At 28.7% G+C, this 25,999-nt stretch overlaps 2 protein-coding genes across 5 annotated transcripts in view; one reads left to right on the top strand and one right to left on the bottom strand.

Moving 5' to 3' along the window:
- Positions 1-6,364: 6,364 nt before the first annotated feature.
- LOC136092321 (uncharacterized) lies at positions 6,365-19,632 on the bottom strand. Of its 2 annotated transcripts, none has more exons than XM_065820282.1 (2): positions 19,551-19,632; positions 6,365-8,418 (listed from the first exon to the last, which is right to left on the bottom strand). In XM_065820282.1, the coding sequence occupies exon 2, from the start codon at positions 8,399-8,401 to the stop codon at positions 6,773-6,775; it is 1,629 nt and encodes a 542-aa protein (XP_065676354.1). In that variant the 5' UTR covers positions 8,402-8,418; positions 19,551-19,632; the 3' UTR covers positions 6,365-6,772. The 2 variants fall into 2 exon arrangements, with proteins under 2 accessions (XP_065676354.1, XP_065676355.1); XM_065820283.1 differs by lacking the exon at positions 19,551-19,632 and adding an exon at positions 19,211-19,440.
- A 1,235-nt stretch (positions 19,633-20,867) lies between these two features.
- LOC136072083 (solute carrier family 22 member 15-like) overlaps positions 20,868-25,999 on the top strand; it is a 68,973-nt gene continuing 63,841 nt past the window's right edge. Inside the window, exons 1-3 of one of the 3 annotated variants that reach the window (XM_065820281.1) lie at positions 20,868-20,996; positions 23,821-23,991; positions 24,385-24,532. Coding sequence is in view for 1 of the 3 variants with exons in the window: in XM_065820279.1 (XP_065676351.1) it covers positions 24,524-24,532 (9 nt within the window). In the remaining 2 variants the exon portion in view is untranslated. Of the gene's footprint in view, positions 20,997-22,951; positions 23,041-23,638; positions 23,992-24,384; positions 24,533-25,999 lie in introns of those variants that run through there. The other 2 variants (XM_065820279.1, XM_065820280.1) reach the window with 2 other exon arrangements.

The following is a 25,999-nucleotide window of genomic DNA, read 5'->3' as shown; positions in this document are numbered from 1 at the left end:
AACATATCATTTAATGTCTGCAGATTCTAAAAACATATCATTTAAAATCTGCAGATGTTAAAAGCATACCACAGTTTTCAAATGCTTTTTTTAATTTAGGATCAAGAGGCAATTCAACTGGGTGATCAAGCAGGTAGAAATGACCCCACTTTGTGGAAGAAGCTTTTATCCAAAGTTGAACGCAATTTAGTCATACTAATAGCCCACCTCAAAATCTGGCACTTTTTTCTAGAGATTCTACAAACACAAAATTTTGCTCCCATTTTTTACGAAGCTTCTCTCAACGGAGAGAAGATTAACAAAGACTGGCTTATCTGGAGTGTACCTGCAAAAGCCTTCGTTTGTTTTCCCTGCTCTATTTTTGGCCAAAAGCATCATTTTGGCCTTGGGTTTCAGTCTTTCGTTTTGATTTGGAATGGCGAAATAAAAGATAATTGGTGAAAACTAGGAGAAAAGATTAAAAGCCACCAGTGTAATATTCAACACAGAAATCACTACTTTGTCTGGAGATTAGCTTTTTGAAGCCTTGAAAAATCAGACCGGGATTGATTCAGATCTTGAAAAGTCAATAAGAAACGAGGCATTTAAGTGTTATAAATTTTACGCTTCATCCTGGACGTCACTCTCTATTTAGCTTTGAGAAATCTAAGTTTTTGAGGTGTGTAAGCAGTTAATATTCATAAAATAATTTTTATGTTGCTTGCAATATTAATCTAAATGTAATCTTTATTTTAATATTATGTTCATATTTCTGTGGGTTCATCAAACATGCTGGACAAGTATGATAATGATAATTCTTTAGCCACCCTAGAACTGTTAGGGAAGCACAATAAGACGCTTTAGTTCCATCTAGAAGAAGTTTCTCGATACCAAAAATAAGGAACAAGAATGCAAGCGCACTTTTTGAGCTGGAGAACTCAAAATAAGTTTATTATGGCATGTGGTGAAACTGTTTTCGTTGCTATTATCGAAGAGGTCCACACAGCCATTTATTTTTCCATAACTATTAATGGAACTTCGGACGTGTCTCATACGGAATAACTACTTTCGTTCTTGGATTTGTCCGCCTAGGATTTGACAACCAATGGATAGTAAAAGAGCATTTTCTGAAGGTAGAAATCCTTGAGAAAAAAAGGGTTCTGACATTATGAAGCTAATTATAGACGTTTTGGATCAAAGTCGAACTGATTTAAAGAACTGTAGGGAACAGGGCTAAGATAATGGGGCTAATATGTCCGTTGTATACAAAGGAGTGCAGACCATCATTCTCGAGAAAAATCATCAAGCTTTGTTCATGCCATACAGTGCACATAGTCTCAATCTATCTGGCATTCATTGTGCAGAATCCTTTAGTGTAGTCAAATACTATTTTTGCAGCATCCAATTGTTGTACAACCTCTTTAATAGTAGTTCCATGCGCTGGAAATCTTTGACTAAGGCAACTTGGCAATACCTTTACCAAACGTCTCAAACAAAATGGAGTGCGCGCATAGGGTTGTCCGGCGATTGTCAAAACGGCCAAAAGAAATACTGAAGTCCTTGAAACTTATTGAAGAACTTGATTTAGAAGATCATTAACTGAATTTCATCAAGGCACTTAAAAAGTGGATTCAATCATTTGAGTTCATTGTTTTGACTTCTTCCTGGTTCAAGGCTCTCCTATGTGTCAGTAATGTCTACCTCCTTCTTCAATCAGAAAGCATTTCTTTGGATGACGAGACAAAGTTTTTAAAGACTGTAATCAATGATCTTGACCAACTATGTTCTTCTTTGCCCTAAATCCTCCAAGAAGCAAAACTGGTTGCATTTGGGTTAGCTTCGTTTGGATTTCAAAATGATTTTGTTAAGAAGAGGACAAGGAAAAAAAAGACATTTCACGGTGACTCGATAAACACAGCCCACTTCCACGAAGACGAATCAATGGGTTTTGAGGTGAACGTATTTAATATTGCTCTTGACATGGCGCTCCACCAAATAAGATGCAGAATGGATACAGTTTAAAAAACGACGGATATGTTTTCGTTCATATAGTGTTCTTCATCTCCTTCTAGTGATGAAGAAAAACTTAGTCAGAAAGACAATTGCAAAGTCCTGCCAAATCTCTACGTAAATGATGTAAAAGAAGAGGAGTTGATTGAAGAAATCTGTCATCTAAATCTTCTGAAGCGATCAAATACTTTTGGACAAATAGAATCTCTTTCTTCTATCAAATTGCTCAACAGAATCTACCAGAAAGGCCAACAGTCAATTTTTCCTTCGATCTGCATTTTGCTTCGCACTTTTAATACAATCCCGGTTTCATTGGTGAAGGAGAGCGCTTTTTCAGTAAGCTTGCTCTCATCAAATCCAAATTGCGATTAACAATGACCAAAGAACGCCTTACTAACCTTATGGTGATTTCAATTGAAAACGACGTTGTCAAGACTTTAATGTACGAAAATGTCATTTCTAATTTCGCAAAAAAAAAAAAAAAAAACCGTTAAGTGAAGTTAGTGTGATCTGACTAGTCTTTATAATTAACATTTTATTGATAAAATATATAATTCCATTCATTTTAAATTGTATTTGTATTTTCGTTTTTTTTTATATGACCAAGTTCAAATTTAGAGAGTTTATGTGCAGCGATAGTTAATACAAAAAGAATCATCGTTTTCATTGAATTGTAATGTGGTAGTAGACATACGGACAATAAACAGTAAGATTCATACTTAATTCAATGCACCTAGGAATCCAAAGTTTGGGGCAACAAGAAAAAATTGACCCTGGGAACCACAAAGTCTCTGTGCAGGCCTGGAGCTATACATCACGCCCATATCATTTAATATATAAAAACTAATGCAACAGGTTTTGTAGCCTCTGTAAATAATTTAGGAAAAAATAAAATATTCAATTCTTTTTTTGAGGATAATAAAATAATTAGTAAACCGTTCCGAGAGCGCATATATTCTAACATTTTCCATTACATTAGATTTAGAATCTAATGTAAACCTAAAGGAATATATATAACAAATTTGACTGCAAACAGTACGTTAAAGGAAGTCTAAGTTCCAACAACGGTTTTTTTTGAATTCTTTTAATTATCATAAACTTGAATTAAATGTTAAATTTACTGAGTTTTTAGTATTATTTTAACACAGTTTCAAAAGTTTTATGAATTCCTTTGCGAACACTGGATATCGAAACACGAGTATTCTACACAATAAAATAGTCCGAAACTTTTATCCGACAGTTTTAATAAAATTTTAAATCTATACATGCAAAATTGAAATAAAAAATCGATGAAATAAATAAAAAAAAAAAGAAAAATTCCGTTTCCCATAGATAAAATCTAAGGAAAACAGAATTTTTTCGTTGCATAACAACGTAAAATTCTGATAATGGACTACTTTTCATTCAGTTTTGTTTTTATTAATGATTCGGAGGCAGCCCGTAACATTAATTTACAGACCTAAAATAAACCTATCCTCGTATAATCTATACCTATACCTATAATCGTATACAATTTACGATTATTTTTCTTTCGGATGATGAAAAGTAGGTTTGCAATTTTAAAAAAAGCACAGACCTAAAACGTTTTTGTTAGCAATTGCGCATGCAATGCTTATATAAAAATTCAAAACCTTCTTTTTGGATCAACCGAGCTAAACAATGTTAGTTTGCGCTTGACGTTGCTTGATTTATAATTTCAAATTATACAATTTCTTGAACTATTTTTTATAATTAAATAAATAAAAACAGTTCTTCCATTGGTTTTGAATATTTATTAAGTAAGATTTATACTTTAATATTTTTTCCTTTTCTTTGGTTGAGAAGCTTTTTGGTTTTAATTTATTATTTAATATTATTAAACTTGTTTTCGGCAAATAAACTTTAAACTAAACCAAAATGTGGCTTCATCTAGTTTGAGATCATAAGGAATATAACTAATAAAAATGACTAAAAACAGCACGGTAAACGAAAATTTGATTCCGACAATCTTTTAGTTTTCAGAAACCTAAATTAAATATTAAATATACTGAGCCTTTTGAAACTTTTATGAACTTTTTTGTAAACACTCCGGCTTCATCTTCAAAAATTGACTTCATCCAGTTTGAAATCTAACTCGGAACATAACCTAATTGGAAATCCAATATATTAGTTATATAAAGCAAGATAATATATTAAACTGCTGTATTGTTTACAGGTGTAAGATACATTGATGATGATGATTTTGCTAAAGAAATATTGTTTTCAAAATTATTAAAAGGCAGCACTAACTCTTAAGATAAATATAGTTAAAAAGTTGCTTATATACGAATAAAATATCGACAAAAAAAAACAACGTCTTGTACTGCTGATGGTGCTCCTAATATAATGGTAGTAAAAATAGCTTAAAATTGATAAAAAATGAAAATATAGATATGCTTCTTATGCATTGTGTTGTTCAACAGAAAAACTTGGTAGCTAGTACAAATTCAGCTGATAAACATGGACTGTGTAAATTTAGAAATGAAAGATATTTTATCAGAAGTCTTTAATGCATGAGCGCTAAAAATATTTCTTCACAAGTTTTGGCTGTTCATGCAGACGATACCAATTCAAGTCTCGGAGGTTTAAAACGAAACGATAATAACAATATTCACACAAACTTAAACAAGCTAAACCGTGTAATTATTCGTATCGGTTGCAATGCTCGGAGTATATGAAATGCAATAATCACTGCATCTGGTTTTTTGTCAATTAATGTGGAGATAATTATTCCTCAAATTTGGGTATTTTTTCACCGTTTCACTGTTTGAGTTTCTAGTTAAGAAAATTTCTGCGAGAAGACCGGTGTATACTATCAAATTGCTAAAAAATACTATCAAATTGCTAGGATTATTACTTGGTTTACTTCCAGCTATTGAACTTATATCAGTCTTAACTTATATCAGCCATTAAGGTCATACTTAAAAACTTAAAAAATCGTCCGAAATATTTACTTGACTTTTTCAATAAAAGAAATAGGTGAAATAGTACTGCTTTTTAGTTCACGGTCTAGCCAATATTTTTTAAAACATAGTAAAAAAAATTGATGACATTTCTGTTGCTGATTTTGCCGTAGGGTTAAAGGATTTGATTTCCAAATTCTTTACAAAAAACTATTTAAATTGATGGAAGCCGCTTGCGAGGCTTGAATGCTTCTGTAAAGCGATTACTTTCGATTGTCAATGACATTTGGACCGAAGAAAAATTGCAATTTACAATGAAAACTTTGGCAACTATTTTGTATGTTAAATTTAATTTAAGAAAATATAACTAATCAGAACTTGCAGGAAAAATTAAAAAATATGACATTTTTTTGAAAAGAGTACATTGAAAGTGCAAAAATTGTTTAAAATTTTTTCCATAATTTAGTTTCACCCTCATGCTATTTTAAAATAAATAAACTTTTGTAAATATTGGTTCAAACGATTTTTTTGAAAAACCAATTTTTTACGGCTTGTACGGAGGGAGAAGCAGGGGGAACAAGTGCTACCCCAATTCTTGTCCTATTTGGCCAATAAAAAATTGAAATAAAATATTTTGAATAAATAAAAAATCATTTTAATATACATTAAGATTTTTTTGCTGGTACAGCACTATAGAAAAGACGAGGCAAAACTGTCCTTAAAAATATAATGATGTCATTTAACTATATTTATGCAAAATCCACTCAATAATAGGGGTCGTCCATTTATTACGCCACGCATTTTTCGATAACTTTGAACCCTTCTCCCTCTGGTAACAAATTGTCACCTTTTCCTAAACTCTGTCCCTAAAATTACGCATTAAGTTTGTAACCCCTACCTCACTTCCTCTCCCTTTTTTTAATATTTTCAATTTTCTTAGCTGCTTATACTTATCTAATAAATACGTTCAAAATACATATAAATTTTTATTGTTATTATATATATTACTTTGAAAGACATTCCCAGCTAGCCACTTACGTTGGGCCAACGTATGTAAATACATCGCCAACGTCGGCTGTTTTCTCCGATGCAAATATAACGTTGATCTAATGTTAGTTTTATCGTAATTATATTTATGAAAACCTTAATAACGATGTGATCGAAAATAGTTAGGAATGTTACGTTGATCCAACGTGTGGAAAAACATCGCAACAGTTGGTTGTTTTTCCGACCTAAACCCAACGTTGATCCAATGTATATGGAAAAACGTTGATCCGATCACATTGGTATAACGTTGATGTTGGTAACACAACGTTATACCAATGTGTATAGTTCAACGTTGGATAATATACATTGGATCAACTTTGATTCATATACATTAGAATAACGTTGGATTATATACAGTGGATCAACGTTGTGTTTGCATCGAGAAAAGGCAGATATAAAAATATATATTTGTATAACTTATTAGAATTATTTTTAATTCAAATACAGATGATTATGGAAACATATTTTGCTTATATATTTTGCTCTTTTTGTTTTGCTTATATATTTTTCTCTTTCTTATATAATTATTATAGTATAAACATTATATTATAAACACAATATAAAAATGAAACTCGTCGCTAAAGTCAGCGTAAAAAGATATAATAAACAACAACAGTTAATGGATGCCAATTAAAAATAAAAAAGCTGTTCGGTCTTGTTATCAAAGCTGTTTGGTGTTGTTATCAAAGCGTTCAGTCTTGTTATCAAAGCTGTTCGGTCTTGTTATCAAACCTGTTCGGTCTTGTTAACAAAAAATGTTTGGTCTTGTTTTCAAACTCTTTATAGTTGCATTTTTTTTTCAATTTTTTTTTAATTCAACTTATATCGTTATATTGAGAACTGAAGTTATCTATATGAGTAGCTTTCAACTCATATCTTAATGTTTGCAGATAATTACCCATATCTGTTGGACGAGAGTCAATCCATAATTCAGCAAATGCATTTGGTAATTCTCTATAAATTTGTCTAAATTCATTGGCATAAGGCTTAATTTCAGGATGTTTTTTTTCAAAAGTATCGCAACTCTCTACGACTTCATGACTTGATGTCAAACCTCCCAAAATTAGGCTACAACCTGTAAAAACGCTTGCAGTTAGCTTAGTAGCTTTACTTATACTTAATTCTAATGATGGGATAGAATCAGCAGCTAAAACACTAGCACTAGCAATACCAACTCCAAGAGCAAAAATTTTTTTCCAATTACTTCCTGTTGTAAAATCTTTTATTATATTCCAGTCTTTTTCCATTGTGTTTATATCTTTTGAAAAATTTTTGAACTTTTCCTCTAGCTTTAATACTGGCTTGATAATTTCAGTAAAATTTTGTTTATAAGAATTAGAAAGTTCGTTAGACTTAAGGAACATGCAAGCAATAGACTTTATTGGTTTTAAACCATCAGTAGATAAACTTATTATGCTGTCAACGTTTTTATTAAACATAATTATGTTTGTTACAAGATCATCCATTCCACTAGAGTTTTCTATACTACGTATGCCAGTTTTGAATAACTCTGCTCTTTCACTACCAACGTGCTTATTTAGTTTATTTATGTATTCTGTGATGTCAATGCTGCGAGAGATTATTCTTAAGTTAAGTTTAATGTTCTTAATATATTTCTTTACATTTTTGCTATTATAAACATTAATTTTTGTAAAAACATCTTCAATCATTGTAGTAATAGTTGATATTCCTGCCTGGGATAAAATAGGAGATATAGGTATTGCGTTACCAGCATTTACTTTTGGTACTAAATTCATAAGCTTTTTTGTTAAAGATTCATAGGAATCATTTTTAGTGAAGCATATAATACGATCTTTAAGTGACTCTACCAAATTAATCCCATCATGAAATGTTGATGAAGCAACTTGTTGTTTAATTAATTTCGAAAATTCAAACGGGTCATCTGTCGCATCATGTTCAAAGTCATCTGGAGACACTTTAGAAATGCATAAACCAAACTGCTCAGAATAACGTACAAACTTTTTCCCCATACATTCATTAAGATTTTCAAGCATTTTAATAAAAGTTTGCGCTCTTCCGTCAAATATCGAGGAAGACTCTGCCACTATTAGTACTCTAAATTTTTCACAACTAAAAACCTTTTGCATGTAAACAGCATTTTGTAGTTCTTTTGCTGGTTCTGTATCTCCAAGCCCTGGACAATCAATATAAGAGTTTTCTATATTTGGACGTCCTGTGGTAGATACATTCTTGTGGCCAATTTTTATAGTTGACTCACCAACAACGTCATAAACCTTTTTACCATCAATTAAACTTATTTTAACTTCGTGTTTATTTAAAACATTAGCTAAAGTACTTTTACCAGCCCCAGTTGGACCAATTATAACTGTATAAACGTTATCTTTTTTAATTGTGCGATTGAGAAACTCTAGTCCATTCTCAATATCATTTAATATATCTTCTAGTTTTATTTCTTTTTTCATAACTTCTTTAAAATCAACTAAAAAATAATACTGTTTTTGTTAGAAAATTTGCTTATTTGTTTAATATTCAAAATTATTTGCTTATTTTTTAATATTCAAAATAGGAAAAATAAAAATGCAATTATATATATATATATATATATATATATATATATATATATATATATATATATATATATATATATATATATATATATATATATATATACATATATATATATATATATATATATATATATATAAATATATATATATATATATATATATATATATATATATATATACATATATATATACATATATATACATATATATATATAAATATATATATATTTATATGACAAAGAAAAATTAAATACAATATTTGTTGAAAAAAATAATTAAAATTTTTTGTAATTAAAAAATAAATATGATATGTATACTAAATAAAAAAATAAAGATGCCAAGTAAACAAAACAGTTAAATTTATGTATAAAGTAATCAAGTTTACAATAAAAATATGTTAAAGCAAAATTTGATAACAAATTTCTGGAACTAAACAGATTCCCATTTTTGAAATTTTCTTTGGTTCTTAGCTCTTTCGCGACTTTGAAACATGATATAATTTTAATCAACAACATTATTCTTAAAAAGTTTTGCTTAATTAGAGTTTATCTCATTAACCAATTTGGCTAGCAAAATAATTTTTATTACATGGTTATCAGTTCCTGTAATTTTTCTCAAAAAGACTCGATTCATAATCTATATTTCTATTTAACTCATATAAGAATGCATTTTATCTAAATTTAAAGTATCGATAATGGATCAGTGCTCGTAAGCTATTTGTGAAACATGGCGCTGATTTACTCCTATGGTAATTCGTAATTAACAATACTTCCCATTGTTATTGTTGGAAAACAATAAGAACCTCATAATACAATGTATGTATATATATACATATATGTGTGTTTGTATTTATATGTATATATATATATATATATATATATATATATATATATATATATATATATATATATATACATATATGCATCTATAAGTAATATATATATATATATATATATATACATATATATATATATATATATATATATATATATATATATATATATATATATATATATATATATATATATATATATATATATATATATATATACATATACAGATAACTCAAATCAAATATATACGGAATAAAGTTGTTATACCAAGGATATTCACAAATAGTAATTAATACTAATATAAAGTTAGCACCTGTCAGACTCAATAAAAATAAAATGGAGATGATAATAATAGTTATAATACAGGTAGGAATAATAAAAGTAATAGTAGTGATTATAGTGATTAAAAGTAGCGATTATAAAAAGTATATACTATAATAATAATAATAATAATGATAATAATGACAGCAATAATAATAATAACAGTAACAATAATAGTATAAAAATAATAGTATAAAACTAGTTATAATAAAAATAGCAATAACAATAAAAACAACAGCCGTAATAATAATATTTATTATAATAAAAATGTAGTAATAATAACAACAATAGTGATAAAAGCAATAATATTGAAGCATTTCAGTTTAAAAAATAAATTTAATAAATAAAATTAAGATTAGCAATATATCACAATAGAAAAGAGAAAAAATAATAGGTGAATAGAAGCTCCGAGTTTAGGTTACAAATAATATGTTGTAAAAAGGTATAAAATTAATAAACAATACTTTTCTAAAAAAATGGCTAAAGAGAGCAGTTTTAAGTTTTGAGAATGATTTAAGAGATTTTAGTTAGGAAGGGAGAATTTTTCATGTTTTTATGCTTTTATGTTGTATGGACTCAGAGCCGTAATGAACAGTTCGGTATTTAGGTTTAGATAATAAAAAGTTGTAAGCAGGTCGTAGAATATAGGTACAATTTTCCCTATAACTAAAAAAGTTGATAAATGTAAGAGATAGGTTATTATGATTTTGGTTCCAAACAAATCGGTAACTTGTTAGATAAAAAATAGAGTATGCTACAGTTCGAATTAGTATGTTGGAAATAAATTGGTTTTAGAGCTTTATTTTGGAGATAAGTTAGTCTTAAAAAAGCAAGCTGTTTAGATTGTCACCAAACTTGGCAAGTATATCTGAGATGAGAGTGAAAAATAGCAAGGTATATATTAAGCAAAGTTTCATGATTACCATAATGACGAACTTTAGCTAAAACACCATTCGACCTGCTTAATTTCAATGGTAAGTCTTGAAGAAGCAATGCAAAAGATAAACTAGAGCCTTTTTTGATTCCAAGATATTTAATAGAGTTAACTGGATTTATTTTGTGCCCACTTAATCTGAAATTTAACTGCTTATTTATTTTTGTTTGAACTAATTTAAATATAATAACTTCCGTTTCTTTAGAGTTAAGGGCTAATTAATTGGAGTGGAGCCATTAAACAACATTAGCCTAATCGTGATTCATATTTTTGTTAAGTCTTTTAAGTGATTTGTTAATTAGGATCAAGATGGTGTCATTCGCAAAGTGATAAGTAGTAGAAAATCTAAGAGAAACATTTACATCATTAATAAAAACAGGAAAAAGTAATGGTCCTAAAACCGAGCCTTGCGGAACACCATTAAAAGATTTAGGTAGCTCTTAGTTGATACCATTCTTATGTCAATAAACATTTCACACGCAAGGTGTTATTATCGATGGCTTGTCTAATTTTCACTGTTATTTCTATTAATGAATGAGTTGTTGAGTGTTTGTTTCAAAACTATAATGGTGTTTGTAAAGAACATTTTTAATTAGATTTTTCTAAAAAATGCTCGAGTCTTTGGAACATTGCTTTTTCAAACAGTTTACTTAAGTTAGAAAAAAGTGAAATAGGTCAATAATTAGAGTAGTCTAGATAAGAACCCATTGTGTGTATAAGAATTACTTTGGCTACCTTAAAAGCTTCTGGAAAAATACCATTTTTGAAAGAATCGTTCATCATAGTACATAGGTTTCGAGATAATGTGATACCAGCTTTAGAAGAAATGTTGGCAGATTATTGGGACCAAGGCTTTTATTATTTTTAAGAGTACTTTTCATGAGATTCGCTACCTCATTTTCAGTCACGGAATCAATGAAAAAAGAATTAGTACAAGGTCTTTTTAAAAAGTTGCCAAAAACACATTTAGAGAGAACAGTGCTTTTAAGTAGTTCGTTTTGAATAGTCGCAAAATAATTATTAAATATATTAGCAACACTAGTATGATCTGAGATGACATTTTGATTAATTTTGAGATTAAAAGACTTAGTATAAGTAGAAGGTTTGATGTTTATGATTTCCTTAATTCCTTTCCAGGTATTTTTTACATTATTGATGTTGTTAATGAAAAAAGATGCATAGTACGATTTTTTAAGATATCTTAACAAATTGCTAATGTATAACAAAATCTGTATAACAAAAGTTTAGTAAATAATATATATTTTTGGTATTCTCATTTTTTAATCTAGTAAATTTTTTATAAAGTATGTTTTTATTAGAAATAGGTCTAAGAATACCAGAAGTTATCCAGGATTTAGACTGAAGTTTAATTTGTTTTTTGTTCATTCTTTGTAGCAAGCATATCGGTCTAATACTTTTTCAAATGTTTTGAGAAAAAAGTTTATAGATTCATTTATGTTATCATCTTTTTTTATGAGAAGTTCCCAGTTAATATCAGAAATTTCTTAGATAAAAGAATCGGAATCAAATTTTTTAAAGCTTCTTTTAAATATTTTTACTTTTTTTTTAAATTGGGTTATTAAGAAAACAGACAAATTGTGCCATGTGGTCAGAGATCGAAATTGTATGATTACCAAAGACTAAATCAGAGGAAATAAATTCATGAAAATGTTATCAATCTAGATAGATATTATATATATGTGTGTATATTTATGTATAATATATATACATACATATATGCATTTATGTATATATATATATACACACACATATAAATATATATATATATATATATATATATATATATATATATATATATATATATATATATATATATATATATATATATTCATGTACTTGTTTATTTAAGAATAAAGTACATGTATATTTGCTTTTACACACAAATAAACATATAAACGTTATACAAATACGCATATATTTAACGTGCATATATGTTCATAACAGTGCGTGCATTATAATCAAATGCAAAATACATTTCGTTTTATAATTACATTTATTTGGGGATAAATCATATAAATTTGATATAGCAAATATTATAGCTTATTTGTTATAAAAGTAAACTTTATTGTTTACGCTTGTTTTGATTGGATACCATTTTTTATTTTTCTTAATTTAATAGAAAATTCCTCCGAAAGCAGTTTTAACAGAAAGGTAACCCAGGGTTAGATTTTAGCGTAAACAGCCTTCCAATAACTAACTTTACTCCTGCCGTTAACCAAATGGAGACATTAGAATACAAGTTTATTCTATCGCTGGCGTTAAAAACTGTCGTTTTACTTTTAACCAGTCGATAGCTTATCGCTGGGTTTAAGGAAGGGATGTGAATGCAGAATGTTAAAAAATTTTAGTTCTATTTTCCTTAGTTACGCAATTAGTTAGTCAAAATATAGCATGTTAAGATAAACAAAAATATACAATTATTTTATGTAACCTTAAATAAATAAAGCAGAAATACATAAACATATTGTTTTCGATATTAATTAAAAGCATTTAATTGTGGTAATCAAAAAAAAAAAATCTCCACCACTATCATTGAAATAAATATCAAGGATCTCTTTTATATTAGTATGATTTAATAAATTTTTATTTAAATTGAAATAAAACTGATTTTTGAGCGATTTATAAATGCAATAAACAAATGTTTTGAAGCATCAACTTAAGAAATTATTCACATTTTAGAGATAAATTTGAAAGTTTTCTCCAATTTCTATAGATGTTTTGGAACATTCAAAATTGCTTGTGAATATTCCAAAACACCTATAGCAATTGGGGTTTCTAAATGACGAGTGACCCGCAAAGCAAGTTACTCGTCATTTAGAAACAAATTTTAGGGACCACCATACAGGTCTTTTGTGACCTGTTAAAAAAACTTAAATAAAAACGATTATCTCGGACTAAGGAAAAATGAGTTGTCCTGCTGATGAAGACTCCATCCAGATAAGCCCCGTATTTTTTCTAAGAGTACTTTTTGTTCCATTTTTTCTCAGTTTTTTACACTGCATAAAATTTGTGAAATTACCACAAAATATCATAGAAAATGAACTTTTTTGGAACTAATAACGCATTAATGATTGTTAGATCCATACTTTAGTAATATTTTTTTTAACTGAGATTATCACTAAGGTTGGTTTTGTCTCAATTCTATAAATTATCAGAGGTATATTAACAATTTCACTTCATAAATTTATAAAGTATCTTTCGTAGTTGTACAATAGAGAAAAATATAAGCTTTTTAATCAACAAATAACTTGCGGTAAAACAGAAAACGAAAGCATTAAAAATTATTGAAGCATTCAAAAAATTTTTTGCAGCAGTCATTTTCATTGGAAAGGAAGCTCTTCAATACAGAGATAATCGGGGTAAATCTAATATTGTCGATAGCAGAGTTCGACGTTCTACTTAATAACCATGTAGAATCAGTAACTCAGGCAAGTCAAAAGAGAAAAGAACGTTGATACTTAAAAAAAAAAGAAGCACGCGTGGAAATAGAGCCTTGGTAAAAATGTTGTTAAAGACCATAGTTAACAATATTCTAACTGTTATTTTAAACCTGATGAAGAGTTATATAGCTATGGAGACTGGTAATCAGAAATTCTTGTTGAATGGTAGTCAAGATACGACGGTAATTGATCGAAAGACGATAATCATGATGTATGTATTCGGAGAGGACATCAAAGAGAAATTTTTTTGTTGTAAAAAAAAATTATGGATTTTCTTTTTTTTTTTTTGTAATTCACCTCCCCAAGGTCAAGAAGGCCGCTACAGATGAGGAGGCTACTTGCGGTTATAACCCTCTCCCAACTCTATAACTCCAAAACACGAACCTTGACGAACAAGGCCGCTGCGCGGAGAAACAAGTTGAGTGCGGTACGACCAGGGATGTCGTGGAAATCGAACTCGGAACCTCTCGCCCTAATGAAGCGAGCGCTCTACCACTACACCACTGCCGCATATATGTAGTAGGTACAGTATTATACCAACCATTGAAACAGATTAAGCCAAATACTATAACTAGGACTATACCAACTATCGAACGCAATGGTTTAAAAATAGAAAAATTTTGGGTAAATCCTTTAAAAATCCAGCAAATAGGCATCGTGAATATTATGGAGTTCAACGTTACATTAACGACATTTCACCAAATCCCGCATACAACCGGTGTTACGCGCATATATTGAATTTGTCAAAATTTTAATTGGTATTTTGCAGAATACAGCAACTAACTTAGACAATTCTTGCAAAGGAATGAAAGTTTGATCGGATATTTTTATTCGACAAGGAATTGGATCTGCAAAACTGAAAAGACTACAAAATATTGGTGAAACACGCTGATGGTCAAAACAGGTGGCGCTTGAACGAATTCTTTAAAATTATGATACTCCACAAGTCGAATCTTTCTGTGCTCTTTTGCATTACGCAAAGTTTTGGCTAAACAATCTTTGCTCTGACAGATAGCAGCCTGAATTTTATAGCTTTGCAATAAACTTTGGTGAGCGCTCAAGAACACTGCGAGATAAATTTTTAGGAATTCCGAGTGCCGTTGTTTCAGAAGAGTCTAACTCAGTCTCAGACTTAAACACTTTAAAAAAAGCTATTAAAATGAAAATGATATTTTTAGGAGGTTGTATGTAATGTCGGACCTTTAAAAAATGTTTAAAATGTTTCTTTAGTATTTTATATAAATAATCCTTAAATGTAACCTCTTAATAATATCTTTTTCTGGCTTACGAATATCTTTTAACACTTTCATTTTCACAAGTGAGCTGCGAATGGGAGTTTAATAAATTGAGAGTTGTCAAAACTAGGATGTGTTATTCACTAAGTAATGACTAACTTGAGACATTTATGTTGATGTTAATCGAGAAGGATATTTTAGATTCAATTGCAGTTGACGACGTAATTGACTATTTGTGTAATTATTCAATAGAGTTATCAAAGATGTTGCCTCTACAATTTATGTCAAGAGGTTGTAACCAGTTACATTATAAATACCAGTTACACCACACGGTCTATACCTGAAAACCTTCATCACAACCCATTTTCTACTCTTTCCCACCCTCTTTTCCCTTTTTATAGAGCCTCTCTCTCTTCCTTTCTCGGTAGGATTTTCAGTCCCAGTCCGCGCTTGAATCCGATATTTTAAATTTTAAAGTATAATCTCTTGGCGTTCAAAAATTAAGACCTAACAAAATTTGAAACCCCTCAATACGAGAGGGTTACAAACCCCTGGATCCGCCCCTGCTTTACTATGATTAAAGATTTGACTCTCAGTAATTTACATGAATTAAAAAGAAATTAAAAACATCGTTAAGTAAATAAACAGAAAAATCAGCGAATCATTTAATGTTTGTACCATAGCGCTTGCTGTTTATTTGCTATCACTAAAATTTCAGAAAATATTAACTCCATTATTCTCCATTTATTAATAACCTTTGACAAGCAAGACCAGGTCTGGTTTAGGATCATTACGATAACCCTGCTACTGGTATCGTGTAAACCAGTAGAAATTAACTGTAACTTAAAAATCTTCTCCCTTGGGGATTTTGGTTGAGTAAAGCCTAGAGATAGATATTAACTGCATCCAGCTATTTTCCCCTGCCTTGGGGCTCTTGGTTCAGAAAAGGCTAGAGATGGTGTCTGTATAAAAATACTCATCTTGGGCAAATGTTGACTGCATCTAGTTAGTCTTGTCAAAAATCTCTGAAAGACTTCAGAGGTAAACTGATTAATTTTGTTGACCTGCCTAAAACCCCTTTTGTACCTATCAGGCTAGCGTAGATGTTATGTGTATGGTGTTACATAGTTTTCTGTTTAGGATGAAGTTGGATCTATTTGACTCTACTCAAAGATTTTAGATTGCGCAACTTTGATAGTGCCTATGCAACTCTTTCTGTTATCTCCTAATAAGGGTATAACTCTAAAACTCAGTTTAATGTTGCTGAGGCCAGCTGGTAGTAAGGTTTTGCGAACTCTGTGGTAGCTCTCAGAGAGGCTGGTTCCATCATCAGCTGTAAAAAATCAGAGTATTAATACTGTCAAGGCCACATAAGAAGCCCTAAGTTACAATTTTGATTTGTTTAACAGGACTGAGACATTTACTCAGGCCGTTACTTGGGAGGCCGTGCTGCATCTACACATGAGTTAAATTCTCTTCAAACTTAAATCATACCTAAAGTAACCCAAAAGATAAAAGATAAAAAAACATCCCCGCCACCTGATTTTTTCTATATATCTTGTACAAATATTTGGGACTTAATGATTTGTGTCTTGTCTCTGACCCTAATTTGTGTTCAGTATCTCCTTGATCTCCTTTAGGTGTTTTCAACCTGCAATGATCTCTATAAATTTTTCATTTATTCCTCCTTCAGACTCACCCTATCATTGCACAACTTACTACTACTCTAAAGATGACTGAAACTCTTTTTGTAATTTTCTTCGTGACAGTTCTTGGGCCGATGCCTTTTCTCTCTTGGCTGATAATTGCGTTTCCAACATAACTTTCTAAATCCAGACAAGTATTGAAGTTTTGATTCTTTCTTGCTAATTCCAAGACAAACCACATCCTACTCATTGATTTTTACTTTCTTGCGCTATATCTAATCGTTATCATTTTTTTCATCTTTTTCAAAAAAATAACTCTCTTGAGAACAAGAGTCTATTTATTATTGCAAGAATCCAACGCAAAAGGTGCTGTTTAATGCTAAGCTCCATTTTTCCTAAATTATTAAATCTCTTATCTTATCTCAGAAGTTAAGCTCTAGAGACTTTTTGAAAATCTTTAACAGCGTCACTGAGAAAGGTAGTTCTAACATTTTATCTTTCATTCATAAATCTAATTTTATTATCTCTCCCAAGGATAAGGCTGAACTATTTGCAAATAAATTTCTTTCTAATTAGATACTCTTATGGCCATACACTTCCCGCCATTATAGTCAAATATTTAACTCATTGTTAGACATTCGAAGCACTCCAGTTTTTGTTGCTATCATATCTCGACTAAACTCTTTTCAGGCTTGTGGTCCAGACAACATTCCATGTCTAACAAAAGTGTTTTCTAGAACTTTCTTCAATTCTTCTAAACTATTTAATAAGTGCTTGACTTAATCTTGTTTTTCAGCTTGCTGAATAAAAAACTCTAAAGAACATTTTGACTCCACGAAGGCGAGGCTAAGGCTGTTTGCTCTTGACATGTCAAAAGATTTTGATAAAGCTTGGCATGGGGGTCCTCTCCATAAGCTTCCTTTAAATGGTGTATCTAGGAAAGTTTTTAAGACTATCAAATCATTTCTTTATAAACGCTTTATCAAAGTCATCCTCTGAGGATAAAACTCTTATTAATTTTCAGAAACTTCTGCGGTGCGAGTTAAAGTAATTTACGCTTAAATAATTCGCGTTTTTACATCAAAATAAGTAAAAAAAGCCATCCCTAGGATAGTCTTTGCACATATTTTTTGATTTAATGCACTTATAAACCTGCCACCATTATTTAAACTAAATAACTATAACAAGATTGTTTGTAATTTAGAAAGAAGCGTTAAATTTTTTACCGCTCAAACCAATTAATGACGCTTCTCAAGAGTTGAAAGAGTTATCCCAATATCCACCACAAAATACGCTTAAAGTACCTTAATGGTACCAGAAAAGACAAAAAATTTTAACGCTAGTGGTACAGTTAGTTGCATTTCTATGGGCACAGTTTCTATGAACACAGGCAAAGTATTGGATGTATTTCTGATTATTCGGTATAGTAAAAAATATGAGAGCATTTACAAAATGACAGACTTTCAATATTGTTTACTCAAAGAAAATTTTAGATAATTTACATGTTTTGTAATTATATATTATCAAAGCACCTTTTAAATAGATTTAATCAAGGTTAGAATCGAAAAGATTTAAGAAATATAATCCTACTATTACTCTTTTTAAAAAAATCTTTTACTTTTTGCCTATTTTCTTAGTTTCTTTTTTTTCTAAGTTTAATAGAATTTGGAAATGTAATAATTCTGGAACAATTACTGCTTATGAGCTAAAATTTTTACACGACATCCATATATATTTTCATGCAATAAACCAAAAGTTTGATCTCTGGCGTTGTTTTGATTTTGGTATTGTTCTAAATTAGCTTATCTAAAACTAAATTTTATTTTAAAAATACAAAAAAAGAAAAGTATTAAAAATACAAAAAAAAATCCCGAAACAATATTTGGATTTTTTTAGTTTATTGAATGCATTTGGAGTTACTAAAAAAGTTTAGAAAGTTTTGTAGAGAAATTATTCACCAATCAATTTTTTTCCGCTATTTGATGAGTTTTTAATTTCTGCCAGTTTAAATTAGTAACCATGGCAACAGGTAATATTATTTTTCAAGAAAAATATAACTATTTAAATGCTTTTATAATATCTTTTCCATTAAATTCTCTGAGCCTGATAGTCACCAAAAACATTCAAAAAAAGGGGGGGGGGGGGCTACTTAAATAATAAATATAAGAGTAAATGTATTTGGGCAATTTATATATTACTAATAATTACTTGCTAATTAAATACTCAAAGTATATACAACTTACTATAAAATACATTCATTGTAAATAGTATTACCTTAATTAGATAAAATTTCATTGCTTAAATAAAACAAAAGGTTACACTTCAATTTTGGTTATTAAAATTTATACATATATGCCACAAATAATTAATATTTAACACATAGCTTATCTGATAGACGCCTAAAATATTTTAGTACAATCTTTTTGCAAAAAACATGTACTAACTATAAAAACACTTTGTTCATATAAATTAAAACTTGCTCTTGTGAATATAACAATGTTAAGAAATTTGATAGTTAGTTATAAGCACATTGTTTACAAGGCGCCTTGTCATAATTATTTGTATATGTATAAAGAGTAAAAGAGTGTATACACTTTGTTTAAGGTTATCTTACCTTTATCTAACAATACTTCTTACAGTTTGGCATACTGCAACTATAGCCGACTTGGAAATAGCCATTGCTATAAATAGTTTAGTAAGTAAAAATTACCAAAAGCATAAATAGCAAACATATAAGCGTGATAAACAAAGAGAGATTAACTCTCATTGTTTATTTAGATACATATAAAATGTATGAAAATAAACTAGTAGAACTATATATTACTTGTTTTTATGTTATAATTATATGCGTGTGTGTTACATATGTTACTGAAAAAATGATTTCAGTGGCAACGGAGCGGAGGACCATTGACCTCCCACTTCTATATTTGAATTAGAAAAAAATTGTAGCTTGGCTTCTTTAGCTAAATACTAAAGTTGTTTTTGTGTCTAATTTTTAGTCTAACGATGATACAAGAATCAATTTTGGCAACAAAACGAAGGCGACAAAGCATAAGTAAGTTTAGTCATAAGAGTTGTAGGTTAATTAAATCATGATTAAATCAGTGTAAAACTAATATATTCTATTGAAAAGCAATGATTATATTGCAAAAAAATTTTCACTTCAGGATAATGACACGCGATCAGCTATGTTGTATGTTTTTTTATTAAATATTATCTTCACACAAAAAAAAAGTCTGTGGTCCAAAATTTTGATGTTGAAATATGGATATTTGTTTGTTTGTTTGTTTGTTTTTTTTAAAAAAAAAATATCCATATGTTGAAATATGGATATTTGTTTTTTTTAAAAAAAAAAAAACTAAAACAAACAAATATCCATATTTCAACATCGAAATTTAAAAACAAAAAAGTTATCTAAAAATCTGCTTTATTTTTGTTTGGAAAACAATAGATAAGAACATTTGCTCAAGACTTGCTTTAAACATACCTATTCCGTGAAATATGAGCATACTCAAATTACCAATGTTTATTAGTTTACAGTTTTTACTTAGTTTACGGTCCAAAAAATCCGGCTGTTTGGGCTGATATTTGGATAAGAGTGTAACGGGAGAGGTCGTTGATAATATGGCAATGGTCAGTGTAATTCTGTTATTTATTATCAAAAAAGTTATTTAGTTTAAAAGTATGTGCTTATATAATTAAAAAGTTAAACATGAACTAAAGAGTTTATATAAATATAAAATATTAAGCTTATGTTTTTTTCTTTTTCTATTTTTGCGTAAAATAATTGAATATTGTTTCAACGTTTAAAATTTGATCTTTAAATGATAATATTTGTCAATTAAAAATCAGTTTAATAATACTTAATAACACTAATAATTTTAAATTTTTAACTTACTTTTTTTTTTTACTTATTTCTGATGCTCTTTTTAGCTAACTAAAAGTGCTTGTATTACCAAGTGTTCTGGGTAATATTACCATATTTGTGGATTTTTTAAGACTTCAAAAATCAAATTGGATCCTAATTTGTGATCCCTAAAGATTGTATATTATTAAAAAGGTTGGGTATATTAAAGCATACAACACATTACAGCAAAATTATTTTAGAAAATATTTTTTGTTTAACATGCTCACTATTTTTTTTATCTACCCTATCTTATTTTTATTTGATATTACCGAAAATATACATTATGTTCGTAGTATGAAAATAAGCAAGCACATAAAAAGCGAGGTGTTTTAATTAAAACTGATGTGCCAAAAGTTAATACCTTTACCAGCAAGGGCGCCAAAAGGAATTCACGCCCTTGCTGGTAAAGGTATTAACTTTTGGCACATCACGCCACCTGGAAAATCAACCCTGGTTTGTGCCCGTATTTTTCTAAATTTTCCTATATTATTAGTAAATAACCTATATATTTTTAAGGTACCTTCTCTTTTAATTGGCGCCCCCTTGGACATCTGCCACCCGGGACAATCTGTCCCTTTTTTATCCCTCCTCCTCTGGATGCCCCTATTTAATTGTGACAAAGTAAAAAAATTGACTTGAATTTTTTTTGCTGTTATACAGTGCATTGCGAGCTTGACCTTTAAAGTATGATGAAAATATGTTCACTCTTACTGGATTTAATAATTAGTCCTTTTAGATCTTTGCACGCGTGAGAAATCAATTTTTTATTCAAAAAATGTTTTTTTAAACGATTTCTCTTAATTAACTAAAAATTGGTTAGGTGTTTAATTTATAGTACTTTATAATGCTGTGGTGTTTTTCATATCAATTTTTGAATAAAGAAAAAAATCAGGAGGTGTTTCTGTAATCCCCTAAATAACACAACTTTTACTTACTCTTTACAGTAGCCCAGTAAGCGTAGTGAACTGTTTTTTTAAGTGTAACAGTATAATAAATTTTATTATATATATTATTGCTAAGTTGTATAATAACTGAATTAAAACTATAATACGCTAATTTGTATATTTTTACATCAGTTTAAGTATTAGAAGCGCGATATAAATAGTAGCATTAATTGTATTGCTGTTATTTTAATGGTGAAAACTGTACTTTTTATATACCTTTTTTTTACTTTTTCAATATTTGATCAAAAAACTTCTTGCAAATCTTAATTAATATATCAATAACTTTAAATTTGGTCCATAATAAATTAAATAATACTTTTATTAAAGTTGAAATATGATTATTTTTATTGTACACTAAACTATTTATTAAAAAATAACTAAAAATAGTCTAGAATTTTTATTTTACCGTATAGCCTATATAATGTGTATATCTATAAAGAATAAATGTATGATTACTTTTGTTTAAATATGTTTTTTTCGGGTATTTTTTTATTTGGTTGCTACGGATATCTAATTTTTCCATTTAAAAATGTAACTTAGACATCATAACTAAAGCTTGATTGTATTAATAGTTGTTTCATATGGATGTCGAATCTTAATAAAATTTGGTACTGGTTTTCTTTAACAGCTTTTAAATTGATCAGATGAACATAATAATTGACTTTGTAAGTCTTCATTATTCTTTACTCTTGACATTTTAGGAGTAAAATGTTCACGATATTTTTTAAATAGTTTATTTGTTTGTTATTCATGAGCCTTTTCAGATAACTGAATAACCACGAAAAAAGATTTTATGAATGCTAGCTGGCTTGTAGTACCATGGAAACAAACCATGGAAACAAACTTACATAGATGCGAGCAACTTGTAAAAAAACACTCTTGGAATTTATCTTTTTTTTTTTTGCATAGCAACAACCTTTTTTTTTTTTTTTTTTTTGCATAGCAACAACCTACTTAGTTGCAGATTTTTTGTGTGCTAAACTTGGCGCGAGCACCAGCGTAAGGTTTGCGCTTCTAATGAAGGTGTTTTTTTTATTTGGACGCTTGGGATATCTACTTTAGTTGCAGAGTTTTTGGTGAAAATATCAGTATGAGGTCTGCATTTCATATTGATATAATATCAGCCCACGGCGATAACGGCTTAAATATCTTTCAACGCGAATTTATAAATGTTTGCGCGACCGTTTTAGTTTTAAGTATCATTTAGACTGGAATTTTTCTACGTTTAATCCATTCTATAGTTAATTAAATAAGTAAGATTTATGAATTTTTTGTTCAAAAAGTGAATATTTTAATGTTTTGTTTGTGGAAGAACATATTTTTATTTACGCATTAATCGTGTTATTTAAGGCTTTACAAATATGCCTCAAAAAAGGTGCTCGATAAACCGTTATGTTACCTCTTCCATACACATTGTTAAATATCTAAAAAGGATACTTGGATTACGATCTTTCTTTTTAGCTAGAGATTTCAAAAGTTAATTTGTATTTCTTGAGATATTTGATTTTTTCTTGCTAAAGCTTTCTAAAAGCCTTAAAACCTAAAATAATGAATCATTTTTAAAATCTCTAACTAAATATTGTCCTAACACACCAAAGATTGTTTGTGAAATTTTTTTATAAATGTAGTGGAAGTGAAGTATCAGTTTATTTTTAATGTTTCCATGTGATTTTCTAGAAAAATTATTGGCAGCCATTTTTTTTTTTTTAATTGTATTTTGATAAAATTTTGAAATTTTAAAATAATATTACAAAATTCTTGAAATAATATTCTTTTTTTTTCATGTTTGTATAAATTACAAAGTTTATAATTAGGCAGTTAAAAAATTTTATTTTTAAGATTTAAAATTTTTAAGATTTATTAAAAAAAAAAAAAAATTTGTTTACAAATCTCTCAACTTGCAATGTGCAGCGAGGAAATGGAATCAGATCATCCAAAACACTAATTTCATTTTTTTATTTTTTTATTTTATCATATTAAGATATATATAGTATTAAAATATTTTAACGCAAATATATTTTTATCTCATTCAGGCTTTGTGGGAAAAAAAGAAACTGCTCAAAAATTTCTGGTCATTCATCAAAATGTGATAGTAAACGTTCCTTTAATGAGTCATTCTTATTTAACAAGACTAGACCAATAAGGAATTTTAATCATGAAAAGGAAGGAATATCTATATTGCACGAAATATTGAAAACAAAAGGGTAAAAGTTTATTTCAATATAATTTCTTTATTACCCACTAAACTTATTTTCACTTTTAAACTCTATATATAAATAACGAGGGATAGTAAAAGCATAGGTTGTTAGCTTGATATGATCTATATAAAAAAAAAAAGGTAACAAAATTTAAAAAAATTCATGACAATAGTAGTAGAATTAACAAAAATAAAAATAATAATAATCTATCGATAAAATAGTATTAAATAATGATAATTTAAAGTTGTAACTACAGTACTAGTAGTAATAATACTTAAATAGTTTTTATAAAATAGAGACCAAAAAAAATTACAGTAGTAGTAAAAATTATTATTATGTTTGTATAAATATGTATTATTATATGAGTAATAATAAAAGAAGGAAATATTTTTTTTCTAGAGACAGAACATTTGATATTGTAAGAAAAAATTCAACAACAAAAAAATCGAGTATCAAAACAGTTGCAAAAAATCAATTTTACTGAGTCAAAATAACAATGAGTTACATAATGCTTATGAGAAATTGCAACTGTTATTAAATGAAACGGGTGAGTTTTAATTTTGAAAGTTTTAAATAGTTCCTATTTAATAATTTCTTATATACAAATTGTTACTTTGAATGAAATAAGCAGCAATTTGTATTATAGGTTAATAATTATTGTTTCTTTTAACCCTTTGAAACCCATATTAGACTAAGCGCATTTTTAAAATATGACCTGGATGGTTTATGTAAACACACCATATTGAAAATGTGGGACACCAGTGTCCCATAGTTGTTAAAGGGTTAAATAACACTATGTATCAAAATATTACCTCATTTTTTTCCAAATAACTTTTCCTGTCTTTTTAATTTTTTTTTCTAATATCGATTATATCAATCTAACAACCTATGATTTTATTATCCGTCATTATTTATTGATAAAAGTGAAAATAAATTTAGTGAGCAATTTTATGGAACTTTATTTATTTTTTAACTTAATTTAGCAGTTTACAAAACCAAGGGATTTTTAAAAGTAAACTTGAAATCCACTTGCTTAGCGTGTGTTCTACTTGTTTAATATAAGTTAATGTTTTACTTATACTGATTATTTATTTATAGAGTCAGAATGTATGATGTTGCTTGACAAAGTTAAACAGAAAAAAGTACAACTACAAAGTCTTTGTTTTTGACTATGTACAAAATACTTTTGTACATAGCCAAAAAAATGATAAACTACTTACAAGTTATATGCAAGTTTCTATTTTATTTGAGAAGAAAGGTTATGCACAAACAAGAAAAGAAAATGTGCCAACTGATGCCTCAATGATATACAGTAATACAAGATCTGCATAATACAGACGATGCCATGATACGTATAATGTTATGAAATATCTCCATGGTGGCCACTGAGGCCTGATTTATGTATGTTGGGATTTATGAGTTACTTCTGCCTCCTCAAAAAATATGGAAGAATCTATTTTATCCTACAAACATGGTCAGTTTCTTCAAAAACTTTATTGCAGAATAAATACTAAAGGAGCACAGACAGAGCATGCAATGAAAGAAGCTGTTGCCACAAAGTACACGGTACATCTTTCTAGCCATAAGTACTCACTAATGTGTCGTATTCAAGTACACAGCTTTCAAAATCATACTAGTAAAAATGTTATTAACATTGACTATGGTGAATACAATATTGATATTAAAACAAAGGCTATATCAAACAAAGCTGTTTGATATAGCCTTTGTCAACATCTAAAGAATTTACAAACTCAGTTTGTAAATTCTTAAGATATTGTTGATGTAAGTGTAATTGCCGAATGTTGTGGTGCCTCTCGAACTATAACAGGTTTAATTACAATGATTGCAAATCTACATTCCTAAGTTGATTCATTAAAATCTAAGCTGAAATGGTTTAATGATAATAGAAATCACTATGTTGTCGAATTCTCTGATAATGGAGCTCCTGAATCAAAAGAAAAAACTATGTCTATTGGAACACTGTCATTTTTAAACTTTAGTGAAAGAGTTCGAA

This window comes from Hydra vulgaris, chromosome 15 (assembly GCF_038396675.1).
Source record: "Hydra vulgaris chromosome 15, alternate assembly HydraT2T_AEP".
NCBI classification, from domain to species: Eukaryota; Metazoa; Cnidaria; class Hydrozoa; order Anthoathecata; family Hydridae; genus Hydra; species Hydra vulgaris.
The sequence above is the reverse complement of the archived record's forward strand: the minus strand, read 5'-3'. Positions and strand labels throughout refer to the sequence as shown.

Bases quoted from the DNA above. Each gene is read 5' to 3' on its own strand.
- LOC136092321 (XM_065820282.1), bottom strand. From the start codon at position 8,401: ATGAAAAAAGAAATAAAACTAGAAGATATATTAAATGATATTGAGAAT.